Source organism: Mauremys mutica, chromosome 5 (assembly GCF_020497125.1).
Source record: "Mauremys mutica isolate MM-2020 ecotype Southern chromosome 5, ASM2049712v1, whole genome shotgun sequence".
NCBI classification, from domain to species: Eukaryota; Metazoa; Chordata; order Testudines; family Geoemydidae; genus Mauremys; species Mauremys mutica.
This window is the reverse complement of record NC_059076.1, coordinates 37,684,294-37,711,690: the sequence shown is the minus strand read 5'-3', so window position 1 is coordinate 37,711,690 and position 27,397 is coordinate 37,684,294. Positions and strand designations below refer to the sequence as shown.

Genomic DNA, 27,397 nt, shown 5'->3' with positions numbered 1-27,397 from the left:
GGAGCAAGGTTAACAACATCCATTTCATATAGTTATATCTTCGTGCCAACAGCATACTATAGCTGCCAAGTTCTATAACATACTGTGAGCTGCATTCACCAGTTCAGTACACAAATTGGGGAAAGAAAGCAGTAATATGTGCACCAAACAAAGGAAGGATCCACAAAGAATATGTTAATGCAAGAAGTGCCAGGATCTTTTTGCATAAAACCAGGCCAAAGAACACCTCAGTAATATGATTTGCTGTAGCCATACCCAGACATAATCAGCTATAGCCACTTATTTCAGCTTCCATGATCTGGAATTATCTTAAGCAATAGTGTCTGAGTACTAATCTGGAAATTCAAGGGATAAAAACTGAAGCATAAAAATCAGATCATGCCTCATCAAATATGGAGTGGCTTTAGAAAGCTAGACACAAATGGAGCTTTCTTATTGGTTGCTAATGATGTCATACCCATAACCACCTATTAGCAGATAAGCAAGCAATTTCAGAACTGCAAGAAAACACTATGCAGTGAATTTCAGGGTGATTATTGTACATCTCAGGTTGTTACAATCCACTTGAGCAGTCTCGGACCTAGATCATCATCTGAAGTGAGCTCTCGTTGACCAGAAATTCATTTCTTGCCAGGTCTTGCTGTTTGTCACACCATGCAAATCTTTTTCACAGAGTATGGGCTCAGTCTGGCTCATAGATATGTAACAGCACACTGCTGCGTCTCTTGTAAAATCAGCTGCTGTGAATTCATGCAGCAAAAGCCCTTTATGTACAAAGAATAACAATACACCGTTGTCTCTGCTCTGAGGGCACCATTTCCTCACAAACTACTCTCAGGCTCATGGTTGTATTTTATTAACCAATTTCTTCCCCGGGGCAGAGGAGGGGCGAATGCACCAAAGCACGAAATCATGTTCAGTTTCATATCACACTGTATGTATTACTGCAGACTAAAAAGGTTCACTAATGGCTAATATTTGTTTTTAAACAAAACCCTCTAGCCTTGATATTTGTACTTCTTCATGTAGCCATCTGTCAGTGGTCATTAATAGTCCCTTTTAAAATAATGAAGCCATCTGAATCAACCTTGGTCACACACACCACTCTCCACTCCCAGATTCACCTTAATAGGTGTTTCTTCTCCACACACACAGCACATAGGAGTCCTTGGGAATATAAACCAAATACCTTTTAATGGGGGGGAGGGGGAATCTACACATTTAAATTACATAGCAAAATTAAATTAACAAAGCCAGAAAAATGTGTGAAGGGTATGGCAGATCCCCATAGTCTCAGAGGTTATTAATTGGGTTTGTCAGGATACCAAGATTCTTGTTCTCACCCACAAATCCAATTAGACTCAGTGGTGGCCAAATGGGAGGAGGCTCCCCTCAGCTTGGTTGCCCCACTCCAAAGAAGTCAGCATCACCAGCTCCTGCTCTGGTCAGCTAGTGCCAGACCCTGGTTCAGGTCCACTGCAGTCAAGTTCAGTTCTGTAGAGACACCTCCACTAGGTCCAGTTCTCAAGGCAGGAAAGAACCACTAGTCCATTTTACTCATCCCGGGCTCATTGCCCAATACAAGCCCGTTACTTCTCAGCACAGGCTGACCCTTTTCTCCAGAATCTCCCTAATAATTTCATAACTACATTTACAAGACAAATTTAATAGAATTCCTAAAAACATAAGCACAACACACTATGGAGCTACATGGAAGTGAAATTAGAATTTATGTAAATTAACCTTGCCAGTAGCCAGCCTTTCACAACTGCAAGGTCGGGGATGGGAGAAGGGTCGGACAGAGAGAGCTTCTGTTCATTCTAACTCTAGGGCGTATACCTATTAATCTATTTTCAGTTGTGTTTCCTCTCCCAAGGAGTGCTTCATTTCTCTGACACTCCACATGTCTTTAAAGATCCCTCAACTCAAGGGACTAAATTCAGAACTAGTGAAAGAGATGCAACTTCACTAATTTTGCACCCTCCTCCCGGCTAGCCAAACTCTATATATGACTCGTTTGCCCTTAAGTATCCAAAGGTATCATTACTGATTGTATGAGGAATGCTTTTCCCTCCTCCTCTAAGGGCCAAACATATTCCATCCTGACTACGACAGTAACTATCTGCCCAGAAAACAATGGTCTGGGACAGGAAATAGTGCTATCATATAGGATCACAGAACTGCCATACTGGAGTAGACCTGAGATCCATGTAGTCCAGTATCCTGTCTGACAGTGGTCAGTACCAGATGCTTCACAGGAAGGTGAAAAAACCCACAGTAGGTAGATGTGGGATAATCTGCACAATATGTACCAACAACAAGAAGGGATTCGAGAATTAACACCAGCACAACGATTTCCCAGCCAACAAAAGCAAGAGATGATGTGACCTCTCTCTGTCTCTCACTTATTAGGAGTGAAATGCCACATATCCCATCCACACTGCTCTTTGGTGTCCTAATGGAGGAGTCAGTTGTGAGAAGGTAAGAGAGCTGTTCCCCGGCCCTAAAAGGCGTCAGGCACAGTCAACACAACAGAGAAGAGGAAAGTGAACAGGAAAATTAAAACTGTGCTGGAAACATCTTGCTGGAAACATTTTCTTTCAAGCAACCAGAAGGAAACATTTTGTTACTTGGGACTGTTCAGGATTCACCCCCTCACCTTATTGATGTTTACAAGCAGCACAATTCTGCCTTCTCCAGGAGGAAGTTCTGTAGTATATGTTTGCTGTGTTTGCAACTTAGGAATGTTCACTGTCACGAGACCAACAACTGGCTTTGAGCTGACTACATCAAAAACAGACTCTATTTCAAGACTCCACTGCTGAGCACTCTTCACTAAGCAAAGAAAAAAATTGTATTTATTTATATTTCTATACATACTAATTCATATGTCCCTAGTCTTATTAAAGATACAATCACACACACACACACACACAAAAGAAATGTAACAAGTTTTTTTTAAGTTGGCTTTCGAACAGGACCTACACTTCACTGTTTAGTGCATTTGATACCTATGTTTACATTTGCTCATTCAGACAAGGACTATGCACAGTGTAATGGAAATTTGTAACTCATTTTTTTCCCCATTCCTAAACAACATACAACCTTTGAAAGTTCTGTACAACACAGAGCATGAACTTCTCATTCTTTATCATTAAGAAGGAACTTTTCCCACTTAACTTCCACAGTCATTATGTTTGCTTTGTCAGTATTCATATGAGCACAGGCCTCTTCGGGAAAGGTTGCAATCACAAGGCAACACAATCACTTTTGTCTATTGAACAAAAACAGTATTAATAATAAATGAGCCAAATTCATCCACCATTAACGTTGCCAACTTTCTAATTATTGAAAACCGGACACTACAGCAGGAGTGTCGGAAGCTCCCGCCACCCCCTGCTCCGCCTTTTCATCCCCAAGGCCAGGCCCCTACTCTGCCTTTTCCCTCGAGCCAATGAAATCCCTTTCCTTCTTGCTTGATCCTCTCCGCCTCCCTCCCGCCCTCAGCTGTGCTCCCTCTGCTCTGGGGCTGCAGCCCTTGATGTGGAGTTTGCCTGCCCATGAGACGCAGGTAGATGGTGGCCCTGACTGAGCAGGGGCTGGTGCAGGTTGATGACCCGGCACCTGACCCCCGCCCGCAGCACCGAGACTTTTGGTGTCTGGTACATATGATTGGACACTGTACAGGTCCCCCTTCAACCAGACTTTCTGGTAGACAACCAGATACCTGGCAACCCTACCCCCCATGTCACTAGATAAAATGAATTGAGTTATGCTGGGGATGAACTGGGCCCACTGTGTCTAAACCTGATGGGTCCGTGTGCTTGTTTCTCTTTTGTCACTGAAGCGTGCTAGATGAAACATGCTAATGACTACTTGTCTGCATCTCTCTGCACTTATGCCAAAGTGTTCTCTTGCTTAAAGAATGATTCATTAACAAGGTAATCTGGTAAAAGGGGTATCTCCAACTAACGTTTGCTGAAACTTCCTGTTAATGTGTTAACTTTGGGTAATTAAGTTATGTATACCCAAAGGCTGTCTACCCCTTTACTTTGCATAAACCAGCTGAATATGGTTCCTGGGGGTGGGGTTCTCACGTTTAACCGATGAACATCTATGCAGCGCGCGCGCGCGTGTGTGTGTGTGTGTGTGTGTGTTCCCCCACTTCCTCACAGGGGTCATCCCTCTTGGAGTGGGTGTGGGGCAGCAGAGTCTAGTGATGGCAAATGAAGGTGCCTGGTAGTGTTCCTGTAGTAGTGTCAGCTGTGGCCGTGTATTTCTTACCCTTCTTCTTGTAACAACAATATTGGAAAAACACAGCTGAATACTGTGCATGCACAAAGGCAAACCAAAACAGGGGAGACTTAGTATTTTTTTTATTATTATTACTACAAGAAAATTTGCACTGGTCTAATCATTTTTCCTGCTTGTGTTTCTTCCACTGGTCATTCTGCCTATACAGTAATATAACAATGCAAGAACCACTGAGAAAAAGGACTATAAAACCCTTTTGTTTAATCTCCATTGTTAACTGCCAATTTCCTCTCTGTGTGTATCATATCTACTTCCTTCTGATAGTTAAGTTGTAGTATCTCCATTTTGATCTGGGATAAAAGAGAAAGCAGCTTCTCTCAAAACAAAATTTATCCCTGGTGTAACTTCACTGGCTTAAGAGAATTCATTGGGATGAATCTGGCCCAAAGCTGACGTCATGCCTGCACAGAGGGCATGATTTTCCAAACTGCTGAGCACCCAAAATTCACATTGAAGTCAATGAGAGCAGTGTGTGGGGAAAATCAAGGTTAGAGACACTACATAAAGGTCAAAAACATCAACTTTTCCCCCTCCCTTCCCCGGGCATGAGGGGGAAAAGTCACTCCTGAACTCCAGGCACTAGATGGCAAAAAAAGGGAACAAGGGCTCCTTTAGAGATCCAGTGCTCAGGAGGCTATGACTCAACAATCTGGCAAGCAACGCAAGTGACTGCGCTGTTTCAACACAGCACAAGTTGCTGATTCATTGTTTATTCTTTCAAATTTAATTTTAATGAGCTCGGTCTCCAGGTTGGACTCCGAAAGCTTTGTCTGCCGAATGAGAGGGCCCTGCTGCCTTATCCAACAAGCCATCCGTTGGCTGCCAGCAGGTGGAGTTGTGGGGATGTGGGAGGAACCAGGCAGCACTTACATATCTGAACTTCCCAGAAGCTGTATTGAGTCTATGCTGAGGCTTTCCATTGAAATTTCAACTACGTTAATTCTGGCTGAGAGCTGCAGCTATTTTTGGAAGCTATAAAAGCATCCAGGGAAGTGACGTCTTCCCCTTCCATTTAGACACAACATCTTTCTTCGTAAAGCGTGAAATTCAGCCCAGTGAAGAGGGCGCGCACACTACCCAACCGCTCTATGTTAAGTGGGTCTTGCGTGGAGCGGAGGGTAGTGTGGGTGGTCTCTACTGATATGCATTACACTTGCAGACAGTTGAAACAGAAAAACTAATTTTGTTCAGCTTCCACAATCTTCAATACAAATGAAAGACAAACAAATGGCAGAGCCAGGCAAGGAAACCGGTTAGGTGGCAAACATGCAATGGGAAGTCCTCTCAAATTGCAGCTTGAGAAAAACAATCCTTGCACATCATAGTTGCTTTTCTGTTCCAGTCTCTTCCACAAGCCCTGAAATTTCAGCACAGTTTCAACTGTGCTGACATGCACTTGTCCACTCAAGACAGAACTACTGCTCAAACAGCAGCACTATCTGTTTGGGTTTTTTTAAATGAAAGTGTAAGAGTCAGGGGAGAAAAGAGAGCAATTTATATGGGAAGTCTGGGGATTGGTCCTGCTTTGAGCAGCAAGTTGGACTAGATGACCTCATGAAGTCCCTTCCAACCCTGATATTCTATGATTCTAGGACAGAGATAAATCACTATTAAAAACCTAACACACATTTTTTTGATGCAATGCTAGTCTCTTTATGCAATACAGAGTTTGCATTCTGGACTTTTAATAATTTTACCATTATTGTTTATACTTCTGTAATGAGATCTGGACTCCATTGTACTCAGCACTGTCCATACAAACAACAAAAAACAGTTCTTATGTTCCTATTCCAATTTACTAAGTAACTGAACTTAGAATAAGATGGCTGTATTTCTCAAGTGAAACAAGAATAAAGGGCAATATCATCATGACTTACCATAGCTGGGGGTCAAAGTGAAGTAGATCAGGTGACAAAGGTTATAGGCTTCAATTCTAACATCTTTCCAAATTCCTTGAGTGGGAAAAGAGGGACCCCAGTCCCAACTGAATGAACATTGTTCCTGGAATACAGAAAGATGTATCACAAGTATGTATTTTTCACATAGGGACTATTATTGTTCAAGACAATAAACAGACTCTTTATAAAAATTAGCTACTGTAGCTAAATAAAATATTCCTATAAACCAAATAAAAGGTTCTCCAATTTCCAATAATTCAGGAAGAACGTACAGTATCTTTTCCTTACTCTTTGGCTAAAATCTGCTGAGAGTTAAAGCCATACAAAATCAGTAGAAGAGCAAAATCACACCTACCCCCTCCCTTAAAAAAACAAACAAATAAAAAAACAGCAAAAAATTCAATAGCACCAAACCAGCAGTTACTCTCAAAACAGTTCTGACTTATCCACAGTCTTAAAGTCAACCTTTAATTTTAAATGTAAGAGACTAAGAAAGGAATAGCACATTGATGTATAAAGGTGTTTACAATAATTTAAAGGGACACTATCAACCAAATATCACAGGAGCATGAAAATGTTATGTCTACTATTGTTACCAGTAACACAGACTAGTGTAACTGAAAGAGATCAGAGATTTGGTGTGTTTGTTTGGTGCGTTTTGTGTATAATCAGGTTCACTCTTTCTCCCTTTTGTTTGCACGGTTCTTTCATACAGCAAAAGGTAGACAAAAAAAACAAACAAAAAAACACGTTTAAAAAATAGGAAAATGTCATTGTGATTACACAAATTGGCAGAATTAAATACTCATGGCCAAGCATAGAACCTGAAACTACCTTCAGTTTATTTTTAAAAACTGACTAGATTTTTAGTCAACAGCATCCCTTTAAGACATCTATTGAGCTGACCTCCAAGCTCCACAACGTCCTCCCCCTCGTGCAAATACAATAGCTCTTGTTAAAGTCTTGTACGGTGACCTACCACTCTAAATTTAGAGACCAATAATTTACAGCTGAAGCATACTAATTTTGGCAAGCAACAGCGTATTAGTCAAGCCTATTCCCTGCATCACAGGAGTCAGCTTGCGTGTCTATCAAGTTGCAAAAGCTTCTTCTAGGAAGAAAGCAATGAACCAATTTCAAATTTAACAGCAGGGACAACCAGTTCTTAGAAAACAGTCCTGACTGGAAAAGGCTTTTTCTTTTTAAAAACTGTATCACTGATAAACCGTCAAGGTTCATTAATATAATCCCTTATATTTTCACCAGCTATTGTAAAAAGCCACCAGAGCAATATGCTCATCTCGAAGTATTAAAAGGTACATTTTCAGTGTGGGCTTGGGGTGATTAGGCCACAAGCCTCCCATGAAGATTTAGATGAGTTTAACATTCTTAATACTGAACCTCATACACATATACATAGTGTTCCATTACTTTACAATGGTAAAACTCAAACGAACTTTAAAAATGTTGTGTTTGTTTATTTTCAAATGTGGCAGCTCTGCTGTTATACCCATATGTTTGAAATGAAAGCCGTTTTAGGAAACATTCCAAGCAATCTGCAAGTAGAGTAATGCAATTCCTTTGAGGATAAAATCATTAAAGGTACTTTCCACAAGTCTTACGAGTTTAAATATATAGCCCAGCAAAGTATAAAAATAATTCCTAGCAATTTCACCTCTATAAATAGGACTACAGCTGTTCAAGCTCCTTCCCCTCCGGACTGATTTCTAACAAACATAGTGGAAACAACATATGGACTCTGCAGGATTAAACAACTCTCCAAGTTTTAATTAACCTTCATGATAAAAGTGAACCCCCTATACTTCTCCCCACTTAGGTATCAAATTCAACCATAGCAAGGATAATCAGGGTTGGCCCAGAGATTAATGCTTAGTTCTGCTATAGTTCTAATTGCAATCCGTAGGGGTTGTGAAGGCAATGTCTTCCTCAGCTCCAAGAAGAGAAGGGAACTGAGTGCTTTGGGGAACAAGGCACCAAGCCCTCTGCTGACAGGTTCCAGAGGAATTACATTCAGTTATAGGTCAGAAGGATTCTGGGCATGTTGTCTGAGGTAATTGAAAATGGAGGATCTGTAGGTCTCTGTTGAGAATACAGGGGTCACTTAGCAGGGAAGGCATTTAAACTGTGACAGACCAACAAAGGAAAGGCAATTCTGAAACTCGTTATTTTCCCAATTGTGCCTCGTTACTGCAAGGCTCTTTCAGAACAGCATGAGATCCTACACAGAAGATATTCTGCCATAGGTAGTTATAACAGCATGCACTAAAGACTTACAGTTTCCCATCTTTGGTAGTTTTGTGCTAGTCTGTAATTTTAACTTTTTATATATATATATATATATATATATATATATATATATATATATATATATATATAAAATCACACTTCACAACACCTTAAGATGAAAGTGGGCTCTCCGTTAGATAACTCTTGTCGGTACATGCCAGAGATACACAGTATAAATAGCACAGCACATGAGCAATGGCAAACACTCACAAAGCTGCTTGGCTGAGATTTTCCACAGCCTTGGCAATAAACTCTGGCACTTACAACAGTTAACTATTGTCATTATTCCTTGCTAAACTCACCCAGTGGATAGATTGATAGTGACTACACAATCTGCCCCCCACAGAAACACCCTTCTGGCTGTCAGTCTGCTTGCTGACATCTTGACAAAGATAACCTTTTAAAAATTCTTGTCACACAGATAGCTACCCCGGCCTTTTTATGCTTCTTACAGAGTAGATCTATATTTTTGATTATGGGATTTTTTTGCTATGAAAAATATGCCCTAATTATGAAATTACACCAGAGGTTTCAGAGTGCATTTATTATGACAGTACGTTGTGCATTCCTGCATCCAAGCCTCTAGTCACATACACACATGATCTTGCTCTTACCTTTCTGATGAAATTAACATGGCACTCCCCTTTCTGCATAGGTGGAGGGCACTGTGGTGGCACACTGTATGCTCTGTGAGATCTGCTCTGCTCTGCTGCATATGAAATGGCTGATAAAAAATGGACCTCAATAAAATTGACCTCCTTGATCACACTGGTAATATCAAAGCTCTGCACCAGGAAAAAACAAAAACAAAATGATATACCACTGAAGGTTAGCTGTGAGCTTTATAAAGATTGGCATATTCCTTTTAGACCATATATATATATTATTTGAATATGTTTGTGAACTAGTCTTTACAGGTTGCAGGACTGGTGGAAAAGAAAATTAGAATACTTCTCAAACTAAGTAAAAAGGCACATTAAGTCCTACATGTAGCTCCTTCTGGGCAACCCCCTCGGCCCCACTGCAGTCAATCGGAGTCTATGGGTATGTCTATAGACCCTATATGGGGGGAGGGATAGCTCAGTGGTTTGAGCATTGGCCTGCTAAACCCAGGGTTGTGAGTTCAATCCTTGAGGGGGCCACTTAGGGATCTGGGGCAAAAATTGGTCCTGCTAGTGAAGGCAGGGGGCTGGACTCGATAACCTTTCAAGGTCCCTTCCAGTTCTAGGAGATTGGTATATCTCCAATTATTACCTTAGCCTGCAGAAGTGAGCCTCCCAGCCCAGGTTGACAGATTAGAGCTAGCAGGTTCACACTAGCATTCTAAAAATAGCTATGCAGACAACACTTTGAAGATGTAGCTTGGGCTGTGAAGCAAGAGGAGGGTGGGTGAGCTTCAGAGCCTGATCTTACGTAAAGTGAGTACCGAGCTGCACCTGATACAATCCTCTGCTGCCAAGGCATAGTATGGTTCCCCATCCCTCCACTCCCATCTCTAATATATATATACTAGCATCTCTGCACTGAGCAAAGAACTCTCTGTAGGACTTATTTATTGACCTGTTAGACATGGGGTGGGCAAACTATGGCCCGGGGGGCACATCTGGCCCTCCAGGCATTTTAATCCGGCACTCGAGCTCCCGCTGGGGAGTGGGGTCGGGGGCTTGCCCCAATCCGCGCGGCTCCTGGAAGCAATGGCATGTCCCCTCTCTGGCTCCTACGCATAGGGGCAGCCAGGGGCCTCTGCTGTCTGCTCCCACCTCAAGCACCACCCCCACAGCTCCCATTGGCCGGGAACTGCAGCCAATGGGAGCCGCAGGGGTGGTGTAGGAGCCAGAGGGGGGACATACCATTGTTTCTGGGAGCGGCTTAAGATAATTGCTGCCCGCAGCCTGCCCCCCGACCTTCTCCCACACCCCAGCCCCAGCCCTGATCCCCCCCGCCCTCCAAATGCCTTGGTCCCAGCCCAGAGCACCCTTCTGCATCCCCAACCCCTCATCCCCAGCCCCACCCCAGAGCCCGCACCCCCAGCCGGAGCCCTCCTGCCCCCCAACCCCCAATTTTGTGAGCATTCATGACCCACCATACAATTTCCATACCCAAGTGTGGCCCTTGGGCCACAAAGTTTGCCCACCACAGTGTTGAACCTTCTTCTATTTGTGGATGGACAGAAAGGTACATATTTAGTTTTAAAACTCTTATGCTCACACCACTATACCCACCCCTCAATTTAATTTCACCTGGTAAAACAAAGATTTCAATAGGTTATTAGTGTTTTCTCCACACTATTAGTTTGTGGCATGCCTGCTATTTGTTCTTGAATTTCTACCAAGTGGAAGTGTCCCTGCCCCTCTCCACAATCAGTAGCCACTGTCCTTGACCAAGCAGCAGACCACCACACAACAAATTACAACATAAGCAGCCTCCACAGAATAGATTTACCACTAAAGTATTTTACAAATGGAGCTACTGAATAGAGTAACTGCCAGAGTCTTGCAATCCTTGGCTCTGTCCTAGTTTGTTCAACTCTACTTTACGCAGTCACTTCACAAAGCAGATGCTACTAGTGGCCTACCAAAATGAAGATCCAGAAATAAATACTGAATAATAATACATTGCAATTCTACAGCATCTTCCATCTGTAAACTGTTTTGACACCTTCCAACATTAACTAAAACTTCACAATAAACCTGTGAAAGAGAGAAGAATTAATATTCCTATGTCACAGGTGGGGAACCGAGGCACAAAAAGGCTATTTGATTTGTTCCAGGTCATGCAGGTCTGGGGCAAAGCCAAGAACAGAATCCAGATCTCCTGAGTCCCAGTTCTGTGCCTCAGCCATAAGACCCCCTTTTCTCTAAAGCCATGAAGGTAAATGTTGAGACATGAAGAAACTAAGCATCTCTGTGTGGCTCAGTTTCCCATCTATAAAATGGATATGGGCTTTCCTTTCTCACAGTCTTTGTCTGTTTTGTCTATTTATACTGGAAGCTCTTTGGAGCAGGGACTGTATTTTACTAAGTGTTTTCATAGCACCCAGCACAATCTTATAATTTAAATCTACAAAATTATTTTGTATGATTATGGCAATCCTAAAATGAGACTGTACCTGATCTTGTCATACTGATACAGACTAGGACCAAAGAGAGAACACAATGACATCAAAAGGCCTGGGAATTAGATACTATATTAGAATGGAAGAACTAAAGAAAGAAACTGCATACAAACATTTATAAGTAAGCTTTACACTGCATGCATTTACACTTCAGCATTCACATGTAAAGCAGCAGCATTCTAATACCAATTAGTAAGCAGATTTCCAGCTAATATAACTATTTTAAGCTTCAGTTTTCTTAGAGCTGTGACAGTTCCTAAGAAACAAGACTTATATTATTAGGTAAACTGTTCCTCTTTCCATACTTCTTCTAGATTACAACATGAAATGTTCTTCTCTAGGTCTGATCCTGCTCCCACTGGGAAGCCAATGCACCTCCCCTTCCCGCACTGAGGTGGCTTTCTGTATGGCTCTCAGATAAAGACATTTCAAACCCTATGACATATTATCAAGTCTAGTCCATTACATTTTACTCTGGACTGAACACATTGCGGGTATTACTGTGTACTTGTCTAGGTATGAACTGCTTGGCAGAAAAGTGCTTTGAGACAACTGTAGAACTGCCTTTAGAAATCCCAGCATTACTCACATATCTGTTGAACATGTTGTCCGTTCTCCCAACGGTGACATTATTGATCAGGATTTGCGCTACTGTATCTACTCCCTCGAAAACCAAATTCACTTTCTGCCATTTGCTATGAATGATGACACAGGAATGTAAAATTATTAGGGTACTTTGAATTAACTACACATGAGAGTCAATACTGAAATCTATGTCCCCAGTATCCTGAATAGCAACTGTTTCAATGGGTTACAAAAATACTTTCCTCAGAGTAGCCATCTTTATCATTTCAAATTAAAATGACAGCTGCCATGGATCAGACTCTCAATACAGCACAACATCCCATGTTCAATAGATATCAGATGTGTGGCTGCTTGCTTCCTATCAGCTTTATTATTACATTTCAGCAGTTGGCAATTTGTACACCATTTTTATGACAATGGGGGGGGGGGGAAATCTTGAAAAAAAAAGAAATCCACTAAATGACATTTAGCAACAGGCTAAAGCTTATATCTCATTACAGAATTTGGTTTATTACATCTGAAAGAAGTAGGTGAATTTGGGGCTGATTGCTTAACAACAAGCATTTCTGCATGGAAGATAACATAAAACTATTCTTATTGCGTACCTGACATCAAAAGGGGTTTTGAATGTCCTGCTGTAAGTCCAGTTATCCAAGGAGATCCATCTGTAGGTCAGGTCATTAAACCTATAGTAAGGATCCTATTGATAGATGAACAAAAACATTGCAGTGTTACACAAATAAAATGAATATTGTTATCTAGTAGGTGAGTCATTTTCTTTCAGATATTCTGCAAGTGCACAATCCAATTATCTTTTTTGGTTAGCTTTAGGAGGACAGATATTTCTTCCACTTCTGAAGTGATATGTGAAAGCAACAGCTTTAGAACATTTTGACATTAACTGTATATAGGTCAAATCCTGCTTGCTGTATTCATGTTTAGAAGTAAGGGGAGCAGGATTTGGGCCTTATTTTGCTGGGCTGAAAACAGAAAAAATTCAACAGAGGTAGCAATTCGAAAGGAGAGAGAGAGCAGCAGAACCACCACCACAATGACAGAGGATAGAGAACAGACAAGATGATATGGGGCCAGGGAAATAGATTCTTCAAACCTCTACAAACTATAGTGAACAAACCTGTATGGTTTTAAACAACAGCAACATCCCCAGAAATCCACACCAATCACTCCTGATATGATAGGAATACATTACATTGTTATATTTGGGGAGGGAAAAGTGGAAACACAGTTTGGTTGGTTGAGTAAAAATTAAAATGTCTACCTATGTTCTTCCCCCCAAAAAAAAGACAGTTATGTGAGAAACTCACTGTAATTATAACAAATGTGCTATTTTCCTTTTAGTCATACTGCTCACTCAAGAATTATAAACACATTCAATCATAGATTATTAGGGCTGGAAGGGACCTCAGGAGATCATCTAGTCCAACCAGCCCCTACTCACACCAGGACCAATCCCCAAATGGTCCCCTCAAGGATTGAACTCACAACACCCTGGGTTTAACAGGCCAATGCTCAAACCACTGAGCTATCCCTCCCCTTCCTTACAACTCATTCCCACTTCCTTTTCCCTGATGTTCCCTTCCTTACGTTGGGTCATTTTGTACCTCACCTAGACTGCAAACAACTCAGGGCAGGTGTATGGACCAGATACTCCATTGCCTTGCACCTTTGCAGCCACTTACACCTGGAAGTGAGTGTCAGTGAGGCAGGGGCGGCTCTACCTTTTTGGCCGCCCCAAGCAGTCATGCGCGGGAGGCGCCCCGGAGCCGCGGGAGCAGCGGACCTCCCGCGGGCATGACTGCAGAGGGTCCGCTGGTCGCTCGGCTGGACCTCCCGCAGCTGCGGACGGTTCGCAGGTCCGGCGGCTCCGCTTGAGCTGCAGCAGTCATGCCTGCGGGAGGTCCAGCGGAGCCGCGGGACCAGCAAACCGTCCGCAGTCATGCCTGCGGGAGGTCCACTGGAGCCGCGGGACGAGCGCCCCCTCCGCAGTCATGCCTGCGGCAGGTCCGGTCGTCCCGGGGCTCCGGTTAGGGTGACCAGATGTCCCGATTTTATAGGGACAGTCCCGATTTTTGGGTCTTTTTCTTATATAGGCTTCTATTACCCCCCACCCCCTGTCCCGATTTTTCACATTTGCTGTCTGGTCACCCTAGCTCCGGTGGACCTCCCGCAGGCATGACTGCGGCAGGTCTGCCGGCCCAGCCTGCCGCCCCCCCGGGAAAGGGCCGCCCCACGCGCGTGCTTGCCGTGCTGGGGTCTGGAGCCGGCCCTGTAAACATGCTGCAGTTTTGTTCAGTTTTCTACCCAGAACAGCAATTACTAGCTCAAGAATGAATGAATGAATAAAATAATCATTCATTCATTCATCCATCCAAAACTTCTTTCAAAGATCAGTCCTGCCCCATTGCTTTGGTTGATTAGATCATCACGTCCTAGGCCTGAGAAAACCCACAGTAAGGAATTTCTCGGGTTCTGTTTCCTGAGCCATCAACTGTAGACCACTAGTCTGAATCTAGCTCCACTTGATAGTGACCAAACATTGCTACCATTGGATGACTGTACAGCATCCTATCTGAAGTGAGCTGGTGTTCCATTTCCTACTGGTTATAGTAATTTTGTTACCTTGCCTTTGGCTGGAGAGCTTTGTGCAATGTCGAAAATTTCTTTTCATTTGATTCCACCAACCACATCCATATCCAATAAATTTCTAGGTGTCCTCGTGTTTCTTAAAGATGATCTGTGAATTTTTTATTTAAACTGATTTTTAACCCAGAAGATTTTTTGTTCGTTTGAATTTTTCCTACTTGTTTTTTTGAGGGTGTGGTTTGGTTTGTTTTGCGTTACTTTGGAACTAGCAGAAATGTTGTCTTGTCATTCTACAATCTATTGGAAGACATCCTGGAGGTCTCAGAGCACGTATATTGTTAGCTCTGACGCATTACTGAAGGAGTGAAGGTGTTGAGTGACACTATTAAACATTCTGGAGAAAAGGTAAGTGAAGAAGGTGTTCACAAAAATCAAACAGTTTTAAACAGTATGACTAAAAATCCCTTCCCCTCTCAACTGCGCTCAAGTCCCGGAAGGCCATCATTTCACTAACTCTTTAGTCATCGTAGAGCCTTCCAGGTTAGACAGGATCTGAACTTCAAATGTAACAAACAAGTAGGAAAAACCCACGGGTTTGCTTTTGGGGGGTGAGGGAGGGGTGGAAATCAAGCCTTCTTTATACATTATAAAGAATAAAAGGGGGCACAAAACCATTTTTTTTCTTTTGCAGGTCACCTTTAAGTCTAGGAAATAGCCAAAATCTCATAGCCTGTCTTTATTATAGAAGCAGAATATAGGCTCTAATCTTCTGCCTCCTCCCAGTTTTGACAGATCTTTACAATAGTTGACAGAATAAAACCCACCTTTAAGAATACTTTAAATCATATCTTTCTAATTTTTGTTGAGTGAGAGCCTGATCCCATGGTCTTTAAGTAAACAGAAGTGGGATTTGGCTGAGGCCCTAAGAAAGCAAAAATGACTACTATATACTTTCTATTGCTTGTCTCCTCCAGATGGCTACACTGATTTTTGACTCCTTCCTGTAATACAATTCTTGTATTTCATTATATATTCCTTGTGATTTAAACATTAATAATAATAAAAAACAGAAGTAGGAGTCTTTTCTATTGCAATAGTTTTGCTGTGATGCAATTTGAAATTGCTTTGCATGTTCACATTACATAAACCCATTTTGCAATAGTGAATTGTCACTACATCCAACGTCAAGGCGCTCATTTTCAATGCCTTCTGAAACAATGGAAATCACATTGCTAGAATATTTATCTACACCCAAAGATACTTTAATTTCTGTGAAACTAATGCAGTCAGAACACCTATACATCTTTCCAAAAGCCCATTTTCACATATTTACCGCTTCATGTGAATTTTAATTAATGGTAGTAATGAAGAGATTGTATTCTTGGAATACTAGTTTTGTAAATTCACCCTTAAGCCATTCATGTTTTCAGTGCTTATTCAGACAAGAAATTTAACTGAATATCACCTTATTCACACAATGTGTTTCAGCTCAATAGTAAGCCAAAAGCTACAGAATAGAAAGACATGTTTTTTACAAGACAAGTTGGGAAGCTGACAAAAATTTTAATATCTGCTGTTGAATATTGTTTTTATACTCTATTTAAAGGCTACTAATACATCTCTCCATCTACCTCAACTCCATCCATTCACAAGACATTAATTAAAGAGGCTGTATTGAGCAATGATATTTAATCTTTTCATGTCTAAACCCCCCCTTTCCTGCCTGGATTTCTCGGGAGCAGGCAACACTGACCTGTGTGCCTGGGCACCTGATGTTGTTTACATTAAAGGAGATCCTGAGTATCCCAGTGGTGATGTTGGATAGGTGGGAATCCTTTATCCACCCCTCTGCTGCAGTCCCTTACTCCTAAAGGAATTTAAAATTGGCAGTGCCTCCACCTGGCCCTTGTACACACTCAATGGTGTACCTTGGGAACCTTCCGGAATAAACCCCTTCAAATAGTAATAATAATCTGTGGCATGGGTCTAATTCAAAAATACCAATTATAAATAATATACATCTAATGTACTTAAATTAGATTTAGCACACCTTTACTTAACAACGTAAAGAAACAGGGTATAACCGACTAAGATTAAATGTCACTACTAATGTAAATCCACAGGGGGCAGATGAATAAAAGCAATTAACAATTATAATATACAGTAATAAATTAAACTTATCTAACTGGCATTTACACTGCCACCATCTACCCCACCCCGGAGCGTACACTCCTCTGGATTTCAGAGTCCTAGACGTTTGCATGGGCGCACTTGTATATTGGCAGCTGAAGACAGCACTCTGTAGGTTCTGTGTATCAGTCCAGCCAAGACAACAAGCTGCACACACCCTCTGACGACTGGAGTTGGCCCCACCAAATGTCAGCAGCTCTGAGTCCTGGTTTGACAGGAAATATCACTCTGCCTCTCCTCAGACTCAGTCTCTCTGCTGTGCCCCTTCCCTTGCAAGTACTTTCCCAAACAAGAGTGGGGGTTACTCACAGTTCCTTCACTGCAGGCCCACCTCAGTCAGCTCTAGGCACAGCAATAGTCTCTGCCTTGGCTCCAGTGAAGCCACCAACCACCTCTGAAGCTCCCTGGTCGATCAAAGCCCCAGCAGGCTCCCAGCAGCAGCTCCTGGTATAGACAGAGCTCCACACCAGCAATCTGGCTTCTCTCCCCAAAAATGGATCCCTCCCTGTTCCCTGCACAACCGTGGGGGAGTTGTAGTTGCTAAGGCTAGATTGCAGCACACTGGATCTTCCCAACTGGAACACTCCCAAGAAAGTTCAGAGGCCCCTCTAGTAAAGAGGACCTACAGTACCAATTAAAATCTATTTGAATGTATAGACCCTTCAGTACTAGTCAGTTTCACTCTGCCTCTTTAATTTATCAGGACAGTTTCAACCCATGTACTGCAATAAACATCTGAATAGAAAACTATACATTTATATTAGCCAATTATTTTCCTCAATGAATGCCATTTAATGCCTAGTAAAATGGGATCCTAGTCCATGACTAGGGCTCCTAGGCGTTACAGTAATATAAATAATAACTAATAATAGAACCACCTAATGGATGACATGGTTGTTCTTTGAGTGGCTCTGAAAAATACCAACTTATGAGAAAATGTCAAACAACAATTTAGACAAACTGGTAACTAAGTTCCTGGTAAAAACAGATTTCATTTTCAGAACTGCACAAGCATCACTTGTGACATATAGACACTTGAGCTCAGATATTTATGGAATTATCTGCACTACAGTGCTCTACAAATCAGAGAAGCAGCTAATATAACAAAACAGAGACTCCATGTAAAGGCAAATGGCTGGTAAGAAAATCTGGCTACAAGAGCCCTGTCCATCAGTGCCAAGAATTCTGTAGGAGTCACCTGTCAGCAGAAATGGTATCATATAATATTTGGAGTACACATAATAGAGGATCACCATTGCTGGCATAAAGCTTTCATGCGTAAGTTACATGCTGATACATTTTGCTTGGTTGAATAAGACCTAAAAGATATTTGGCTGACTATTCTCTTTAAGCATGATGACAGAGGACATCAACTCTGGGGAAGGGAGGAATAAAAGCGAAAGAAAAATGATCCAAGGCCAAGTATTTTCAAATTTAGGTGCCTAAAGTTAAGCTCTTAAGTCCACGTTTGGACAACTTAAAAAAAGGTGCCCTGATTTTTAGAGGTACTAAGCACCAATGAATGTCACTGAAGTGAGCAGCAGGTGGTCAGTACCTCTGAAAAATCACCCCATTTTTTTCCCTCACCCAGTGCCACCCAGACCTTACACATATTTGGAGAACTGTCCCTTGTAACTTTTTTATTTATTTTTTTTACATTGCTGGCCACAATGAATAGATCACATCACAAGCAGCTGAGTTCCACTTCTGCCAGATGGCTCAAAGGTTTCCCCTCTCCGCCAACCAAAATAAGCCATTTTAAATGCCCACATAAGGTTTTTCACAAGTTTAACTAAACCCATGCAAATCTGTGAGTAGACAAGCCCTAAGGCTGTAGGCTAACTGACCCTGAAGGTTGACTGAAGTAAACAGGGCTCCACCAAGGCACAGCGGTTCTGCCCTTCTGCATAACCGTGGCCTAAGCCCCAAATGCTCCCGTTCAAAACTGAAATTATTGGCCCATTTACAGCAATTCAGTTAAATTAGTGACCACACTTCCTTATTTAAAAAAGGATAGTTAAACGTTTGAGTCTTCCATTACAACATGTGTGACTCATGTGTGACTCAACCCACTGGTCATAGCTTCCATTGCCCTTAAAGGACTTATTCACAGCATTATTGCAACATCTGGCTCCATCAGCAGAGATAAGAGTCTATCAATTATAAACCCCCATTTGGGTGAAAGAGGCTAGATTAACCCCAAACAAAAAACATGTGGATTGGTAGTGACACTGGGTCTGCTTCTGCTCTGAATGGATGAAAAGGGAGTTTTGCCACTAATTTATAGAACAAGAATTGGAACTCATTGTTACAGGAAAGGAGTTCTCCCAAACCTGAAAGCTAAAAGAATCAGGAAAGGATACAAAAATGCAAAAACTCTAAAAATCTTTTGCTATGAACAATTCTCTAAAAATAGTGAAGTATGTCATGGTACAACATGAAAGCGAAGACTTGCCTCTTCTACAATACTACAAATCTATGCATGCTATCAAAATTCTGCAGTAGCCTACAGGGCCTTGAGGGGGTTGTTTAGCGGACTAAGCATCAGCCTCGAAATCCCCAAACTCCCTGCAAACACAACTCAAATTTCCACAGGGTCAATTCAGGATTTCACCCTTCTGAGGTAGACAAATTGAATAAATGTGCACTCCACTGTGTGGGGCTTTAAACACCTCCGTTCTGTCTGTACCAAGTGGACATCAAAGGCACTATAAGAGTGGGATGCTTTTCACAAGACAAGACGTTTGTGCTGGTGGTGTTGGCCACATTTTTTGCACTCCCCCAGACTGTGCAACCAACACCGAATTTGGACTACTCAGAGACGATTGCATTTCAGTGATGCTGTCTGTATATAGCAAGATTTGGCCTCCTTTGACATTAAAGATGTGAAAAAAATATTAAATATTGCTACAGGAATGGCTCCAGATACTGCAGTCATGCTAGTGAAGCTTGCAGTGTTTGAGACAACTGTAAAGCCTTGGGTGTGTGGGACCCCCACAACGAGCTGGTGCTGAGAGCGCGTGGAGTCGGTCGACGCTACGCCCGGCTCATGAGACAGCTCATGGTGTCTGACACCATCAGGTGAGGTGGTCCAGAGACATCTACACAGAACACACCATGGGTGAGAACATCGGTCAGGGCAATAACTCACTTCCTTCCTTCCCTGAAGGACCAAGGGACACACCCCACCCATACTGACTTGGACTCTAAATACATTCTATAGGTGGCGTACCCCAGACCACTTATCCACTGATGTTTTAAAAACTCCTGCACCCCAATCTGGGTCTGTGCTGGTTATGTACTATGTATGCATCCTGTGAACCTTGTAACCGATACCTGTAATCCCTCATCACTCAAGCCTGACCCCAGATGGACCTTCCCTGAAGTAGCAACTTTCTATACAATGTATAATCGGAAGCCAGTTGGAAAATATCATATTCAGATCTGCACAACTACACCTTGCATGCTGAGAGACTCTGATGGCATACTGGAGGCCATTCAGAAGAAGCTTGGTATACAAGTTGGGGAAACGACACCTGATAAACTTTTCACACTGGTAGAAGTTGAATGTTTAGGCGCTTGCGTAAATGCACCGATGGTACAAATAAATGATAATTATTATGAAGATCTGACACCAAAAGATATGGAAGACATAATTGATGAACTAAAGACTGGCAGAGTTCCCAAACCTGGCCCAAGAAGTGGACGCTTTTCTTGTGAGCCAGCTGGTGGTCTTACTTCTCTGACTGAACCACCCAAAGGACCTGGATTTGGAGTTCGAGCAGACCTCTAAGCATTTATGTAATAAATTATAAAAACATAAGTTGTCTGAAAATAAAACACCTTTAACCTCAAAAAAAAAACTTGTGTAAATTTGATTTTAAACATTAGCTTTAATAACATTTGTAAATGTTTCTCAGAGGCAGGGCCTTAGGGCTCCTTTTCAAGTGCTCTCAGGCTACTTACCGTTTAGTTTACGTTTGACAGAACACGAGCCCCCAAATCACCACGTTTTATTCATTTTTGTTTATGCACATCCACCAAAGCCACCCGAGCACTGCCCACCCCCTAAACCCCGCAGCACTGGCCTAGAGCAGGAACGGGGGGGCAGGGGGGGAACCCACCACCAGACCCCTGCCCTCGCCCAGGCCGGTGCTCTGATCCCAGCAGCCGGACAGGCAGCCAGCCAGACGGACGGAGGCACCATCTCTGGGGGCAGCGTCGGCGGGGGCTTCCTAGGCGCAGTTCGCTTTAACCCCCGGGCCGAGCCCCAGCCAGGAGCGAGCCGCAGCCCAGCGCGCGTGCAGTACCTGGATGAGGCCCTGGCGGAGTAGGGCCGTGTGAACGCAGCCGGGCACATCCCCTCTCAGCACCACCGAGCCGTTCCCGCTGCCCAGCCACCAGCTCCCTCGCAGGCTGTGCACCGCCGGGCCTGGGGGGCTGCCAGGCAGCGCCCCCCGCCCCCCACAGGCAGCAAGCAGCAGAAGCAGCAGCAGCATCCCGGAAGCTACCGCGAGCCGCCCCCAGCCGGGCCCCCGGAGGGGGCATAGGGCTCCGAAGCCCGCGGGGGAAGGGGCTTAGTGCAGAGCCACAGCCGGTCTCCGCCTTCTCCCTGCAGGCCCCGGCTCGGCGGCAGCGCTGTGCACTCCGCTGGGAGCAGGGCGCCTGCGCCGCCTCTGCAGGGCGCCCGCCCGCCCGCTGCCCCCGGGGAGCGATAGGCGAGAGCCTGGCTCTGGCTCTGGCCCCGGCCCGGCTGCCTCAAACCCGCTTGGGGCCCGGGTGCAGAAGAGCCACCGCCGCTGGCCACGCGCGGCGCTGGCGGAGGGGAGCGAGGAGGAGACGCCTTCCCGGCATTTACTAGGATGAGTTGGGTTAATGCAGTGGGCAGGGCAGGCGGCCTGCCTTCCTCGCCCCCCTCGCGCCCTGTGTGTTTCACTCGGAGACGCGTTTAGGAGCAAACGATGCCCCGCAGCCTGTGCCAGAGGTGGGGGGGTTACAGCTGGTGACAGTTGGAAATATGCACACAGCCCGGCAAGTCAGTGCCTTCCCTTCAGGTCCTGCTGCTCGCAGGATACGGGACGTGACGCTCCAGCGCTGATCTGTCTCTAACCTCCCCCTTTCAGGCTCTCAAGCTGAGGTGGTGGCAAGTGGGAGTGTTGATAGCAAATGGGTAAAATATACGCAGCAGAGGGGGGGGTGTGTGAGAGAGAGAGTGTCATAATTTAAGTAGCTGAGCTTAGTACTATACAGTCTCATTAAAATACCATAAGAGTTAAGGGTAGTAGTTTAGTGAACCTTTGTTGAAAAAGAAGCTAAAGATCATACTAGGCATTACAGGCCAGTCAACATTATTTTTATACTAGGGAGAGTAGTTGAAACAATTATAAATGGAAATAAATCACTAGAGGACAAACCACAGCTTTTCCAACAGAAAGCTCTCTCTCTCTCTCTCTCTCTCTCTCCCCTTACTATAATTCTTTAACACAATAGTTGATATAATTTATATAGACTTTCAAAAGGCCCTTCACAAAGTCCATCACAATAAACAGTTACAGAAATTAAACCATCATAGTGCAAGGTTAGATAGAAGTGTAGGAGTGGAAGGGTCATGGATCAGAAACTAAATAGAAAATTAAAGTAGGAACAAGTGATCAGTTTTTCCTCTGTGGGGAAAAAACTAACAGCAGTATCTCCCATGTTTCCGGAGTCAGCTCAGTATTGTTCAATACATTTATCAGAAGTCTAGAAAAGTGAGTCAGTCAGGTAGCAAAATTTGCAGAAATCACAAAATTATTTAAGTTAGTTAAGACTGTAGAAAATTACAAGGAATTTGTAAATTACCAAACAAAGCATTGGAGCTGGGAAACACTAAGGCAGGTGAAATTCACTGTTGATCAGTTTACATAGACTTTATAGGGCCTTGGTTCTCTTCTCCACCCTGTCAAATTTTGTTCAGATGGAATATTTTTCCCCCCCTATGAAGGAGCATATGCCTTTGCCTGATGTTCTCTATCCAGCCTGAATTTTGCTTTAAAATAATTGAAAAAGCTGTGAAATTAAGATCAAGCTGAGGTTGATGGTGAAGTATAATTAACAGAATGAGTTGTTTTACAAAGTAATGCATTATTAGATGTATACATTTGTAAAAGGAGGAGGGATCGCTTAGTGGTTTGAGCATTGGCCTGCTAAACTCAGCATTGAGAGTTCAATCCTTGAGGGGGCCATTTAGGGAACTGGGGTTAAAAAAAAACAAAACTGTCTGGGGATTTGTCCTGCTTTGAGCAGTGGGTTGAACTAGATGATCTCCTGAGGTCCCTTCCAACCCTGAGATTCTATGATAATCTTGAGCCAAGAGATCTGGGTCTTATTCTCAGCCCTGTTATGTGAGCCTGATAACCTTGGTAACTTACACAAGCCTCCTTTGTGATCTTACTGACCTGTCTGCATTTTCCCCATTTGAAAATAGGACCAATGGACCAGCGCAGGCAGCAATGGTAGGTAACTTAAGCCTCCCTTTTTTAGGAGCATCTCGACAGTTTGGCTCCTGAACCAGGTTACATTAGTCCTAAGGGCTGCCCTAACTTGTGCTCCTGCTTCAGTGACCCCTGTGGACCACTGCAAGGGCACAGAATTACCAAGGCCTACAACCTCCTTTTCTCATCTCTGGCCTGTCCCTGACCCCCTGTTCTCCTCTTCCATGGTCCCTTGCATGGTCTTATGGTCCCCTGCGTGGCTTAGAAAGACTACTGGCAATTGTGAATACGAGTGGTGGAGACAGATTTGCACTGGTCCTCTGCATCAGGAAGATTCATATCATGAGAAGTTTACTGTGCTCCCTGAGATCCTCAGATGGACAAAGCCACAATAAGTGAAAAATATTGTTTAAATTCCACATAACCCCTTTGAGAGTGTACAAATACACAAAAGGCACTTTGAGCCTAAAAACTCTATGGTTGGTTGTAATCACCTCCAGCTCAGGTTGCTGTATTTCTGTAGTAGCCATGACTCAGACCAAAGCTGCTCCACAGAGATATTAGCAACTTAAAGGAAAAAAACTTTTCCAGTGTATGTACTCAGCTGCAAACATACTAGAAAGCTTCCCCCCCCCCCCCCAAACTGCCAATTTTTGAGCTGACAATGACTTCCTTCTAAAACATAGCTTAAAGTGAAATTGAAGGTGCTAGTTTCAGCGCACACTGAAAATTTTAGGTTAGGGTTTCCAGTGCATTTAAAAATATACTTTTAGTTGATTAAAATCAGTGTAATTATTTTCCTGTGCCAGAGTACATGTTGATCTAGGGGAGCCCCAGTCCACAAGTTCTATTTTTTTGTTCCATAATCACACAGGTTGGAGTTTTTATGAGGCAGGCACTTCGCTACCTCAGCCCTGCCTATTTAATAAAACATTATGAAGAGCAAGAAGGGAGGGTAGAAGTGTTTAAAAACTAAAAAAATTAGCAAGTGCTTTTAATGGAAGCATTTATATATACACACGCACACACACAACCATTTTGAAAAAGTATAATCAGAACAGAAGTTAAATTGTATTTTTAAAAGTTGATGTAGATGCATATAAAGGTGGTTTCATGTGCATATATGTGGAACCTACAAGACATGCAAAGACCCTACCCCCCATGATCCTTACACACCTACATATATAATGTGGAGGAATAAAAGGTGCCTGATCATGGCGGACTTCAATTTGAGTGACAGATGCTGAAGGTCTCATACTGCCAGTGGTAAAGCATCCTTGAAATTTTTAGATATTATAGATGAAAATTTCCTAACTCAAAAATGTTGCATCCAACATGGGGGAAATTCTATATTAGACTTTGTCTTGACCGATAAAGAGGAACTGATCGCAGAACTAAAAATTAATGATAACAAGTACAAATGATCATGACTTGATCACATTTATAATGTACAAACAGAAAAGTCCAGAGCAGCGACATACATATATCTATATCTACCCAGTGCTTTAAAAAGGTCAATTTCACAAATCTGAAAACAGTTATGAGTCACATCAGCTGTGAGGGAAAATTTAAACAGAAAAATGTGAATGATAATTGGGAATTGTTTAATAACACTTTACTAGATGCCCAAAAAGCCACAATTGATGAAGAAGGCCATATTGGTTAAAAACAACAACAAAAAACCTGGTTTAAAGCAGTGGCTCTCAAACTTTTTTTTACTGGTGACCCCTTTCACATAGTAAGCCTCTGAGTGCAACCCCGCCACTTATATAAAAAAGTGTTTGTTTATATTCAACACCATTATAAATGCTGGAAGCAAAGTGAGGTTTGGGGTGGAGGTTGACAGCTTGTGACTCCCCCCCATGTAATAACCTCATGACCCCCTGAGGGGTCCTGACATCCAGTTTGAGAACACCTGGTTAGAGGGATAGTGAAGACAGCAATAATAAAATAATAATAAATGGAAGAAAAGGAAAGCTGATAGTAATGAATATAAATCAGAAGCTAGGACTTGTAGAAAATTGTTACGGGAAGCAAAGGGACAAATCTGTGGCCAAACAATAAGGACATTAAGTATATTCTGAACAAAAAGAATCCTAATAATGGTATTGGGTCCATTGCTAGACTAAAATGGTAAAATTATCGTCAATAATGCAGAAAAGGCAGACATGTTCAATAAATATTTCTGTTCCATACTTGGGGGAAAAACAGATGATGCAATCATAGGATAATACTCTTTCCATTCCACTAGTAGTTCATGAGGCTATTAAACAGCAGCTACTAAAGTTAGACATTTTAAAAATCAGCAGGTCCAGATAACTTGTATCTAAGAGTTTTAAAAGAGCTGGCTGGAGAACTCTCTGTTAAAGATGATTTTCAGTAAGTCTTAGAATATTGGGGGAATTCCAGAAGACTGAAAGAAAGCTAATAATACTGTGGCAATATTTTAAAAGGGGATGATTTAGGTAATTATAGGACTGTCAGTCTGACATTGATCCTGGACAAGATAATGAAGCAGCTGATATGGGACTCAAATAAAAGAATTGAAGGCAGGTAATTAATGCCAATCAGTTTATGGAAAATAGATCCCGTGAAACTAAGCTGATTTTCTTTTCCAAGGTTACAAGTTTGGTTTCTAAAAGTAATAGTGTTGACATAATAGATGTAGACTTCTATAAGGCATTTGACTTAATACCACATGCCATTTTGATTAAAAACTAGAATGATACAAAATTTACACGTCATACATTAAATGAATTAAAAGCTGTTTAACGGATTGTTTACAATTACATTTTGAGACTTGAGAATCATCGACTGGGTGTGTTTCTAGTGGGGTCCCACCGGGATCTGTTCTTGGCCCTACACTATTTAACATTTTTATCAAATGACCTGGAAGAAAAAATCATCCCAGATTAAGTTTGCAGATGATACAAAAATTTGGGGAGTGGTAAATAATGAAGACAGGTCACTGATACAGAGCAATCTGAATCACTTGATAAGCTAGGTGCAAGCAAACTATGTATTTTAATATAGCTAAATATAAATTTATATATCTAGGAGAAAAATGAAGTCCATACTTTCAGGAAGGTGACTATCCTGGGAAGCGGTAACTGAAAAAGATTTGGGGGCGGAGGTGGATAATCAGTGGATAACACAAGCTCCAGGGTGACACTGTGGCCAAAAGAGCTAATGCAATCCTTGGATGCATAAACTGGAATCTCACATAGGAGTAGAGAGGTTATTTTACCTCTGTATGTGTCACTGGGGTGTCTGCTACTGAAATACTGTTTCCAGTTCTGTAGTCCACAATTCAAGAAGGATATTGATAAATTGGAGAGGGTTCATAGAAAAAAACATGATTTAGGCTCTTTGAGTCTAACAAGGAGAAGGGGTGATTTCATTACAGTCTATGAGTACCTACATGGGGAACAAATAATAAAGAGCTCTTCAATCTAGCAGAGAAAGGTAAAACACGATCCGATGGCTGGAAATAGAAGCTAGACAAATTCAGACTGGAAGTAAGGCTTAAAATTTGTTAGCAGTGAGAGTAATTGGAAAGTTGTTCGAATGGTTAAGGTGCATGATAGATTCTCCATCACTGAATTTTAAAATCAAGATTGGATGTTTTTCTAAAAGATATGCTTTAGGAATTATTTTTAGGGGAAGTTCATTGGCCTGTGTTATACAGACTATCTGATCATAATGGTCCCTTCTTGAATTGGAATTTATGAACAGCATGACATTATCTTTGTCTTCCGTTCCTCCACTCCCACCCCAGTATGTGTTTCTCACACTTGTTTATTGTCTAAAATATAGACTATAAACTCTTCAGGGAAGAGAACGTGTTTTTATGTCCACAAATCTCCGAGCATATCCTTGGACACTGAATAGTTAATAAAAATACTAATAAT

The 27,397-nt window shown here is 42.4% G+C and overlaps 1 protein-coding gene across 3 annotated transcripts in view; it reads right to left on the bottom strand.

Moving 5' to 3' along the window:
* The window catches only part of MANBA (mannosidase beta), a 56,729-nt gene extending 35,036 nt beyond the window's left edge, over positions 1-21,693 (bottom strand). For 2 of the 3 annotated variants that reach the window (XM_045018713.1, XR_006579751.1), the window contains exons 1-6: positions 21,324-21,693; positions 12,825-12,919; positions 12,224-12,329; positions 9,134-9,304; positions 6,192-6,315; positions 2,660-2,835 (exon numbers count right to left, since the gene is read on the bottom strand). In XM_045018713.1, the coding sequence (XP_044874648.1) occupies positions 2,660-2,835; positions 6,192-6,315; positions 9,134-9,304; positions 12,224-12,329; positions 12,825-12,919; positions 21,324-21,512 (861 nt within the window). In that variant the 5' untranslated portion in view covers positions 21,513-21,693. The remainder of the gene's footprint in view (positions 1-2,659; positions 2,836-6,191; positions 6,316-9,133; positions 9,305-12,223; positions 12,330-12,824; positions 12,920-21,323) is intronic. The other variant, XM_045018714.1, reaches the window with a different exon arrangement.
* Between the last annotated feature and the right edge of the window lie 5,704 nt (positions 21,694-27,397).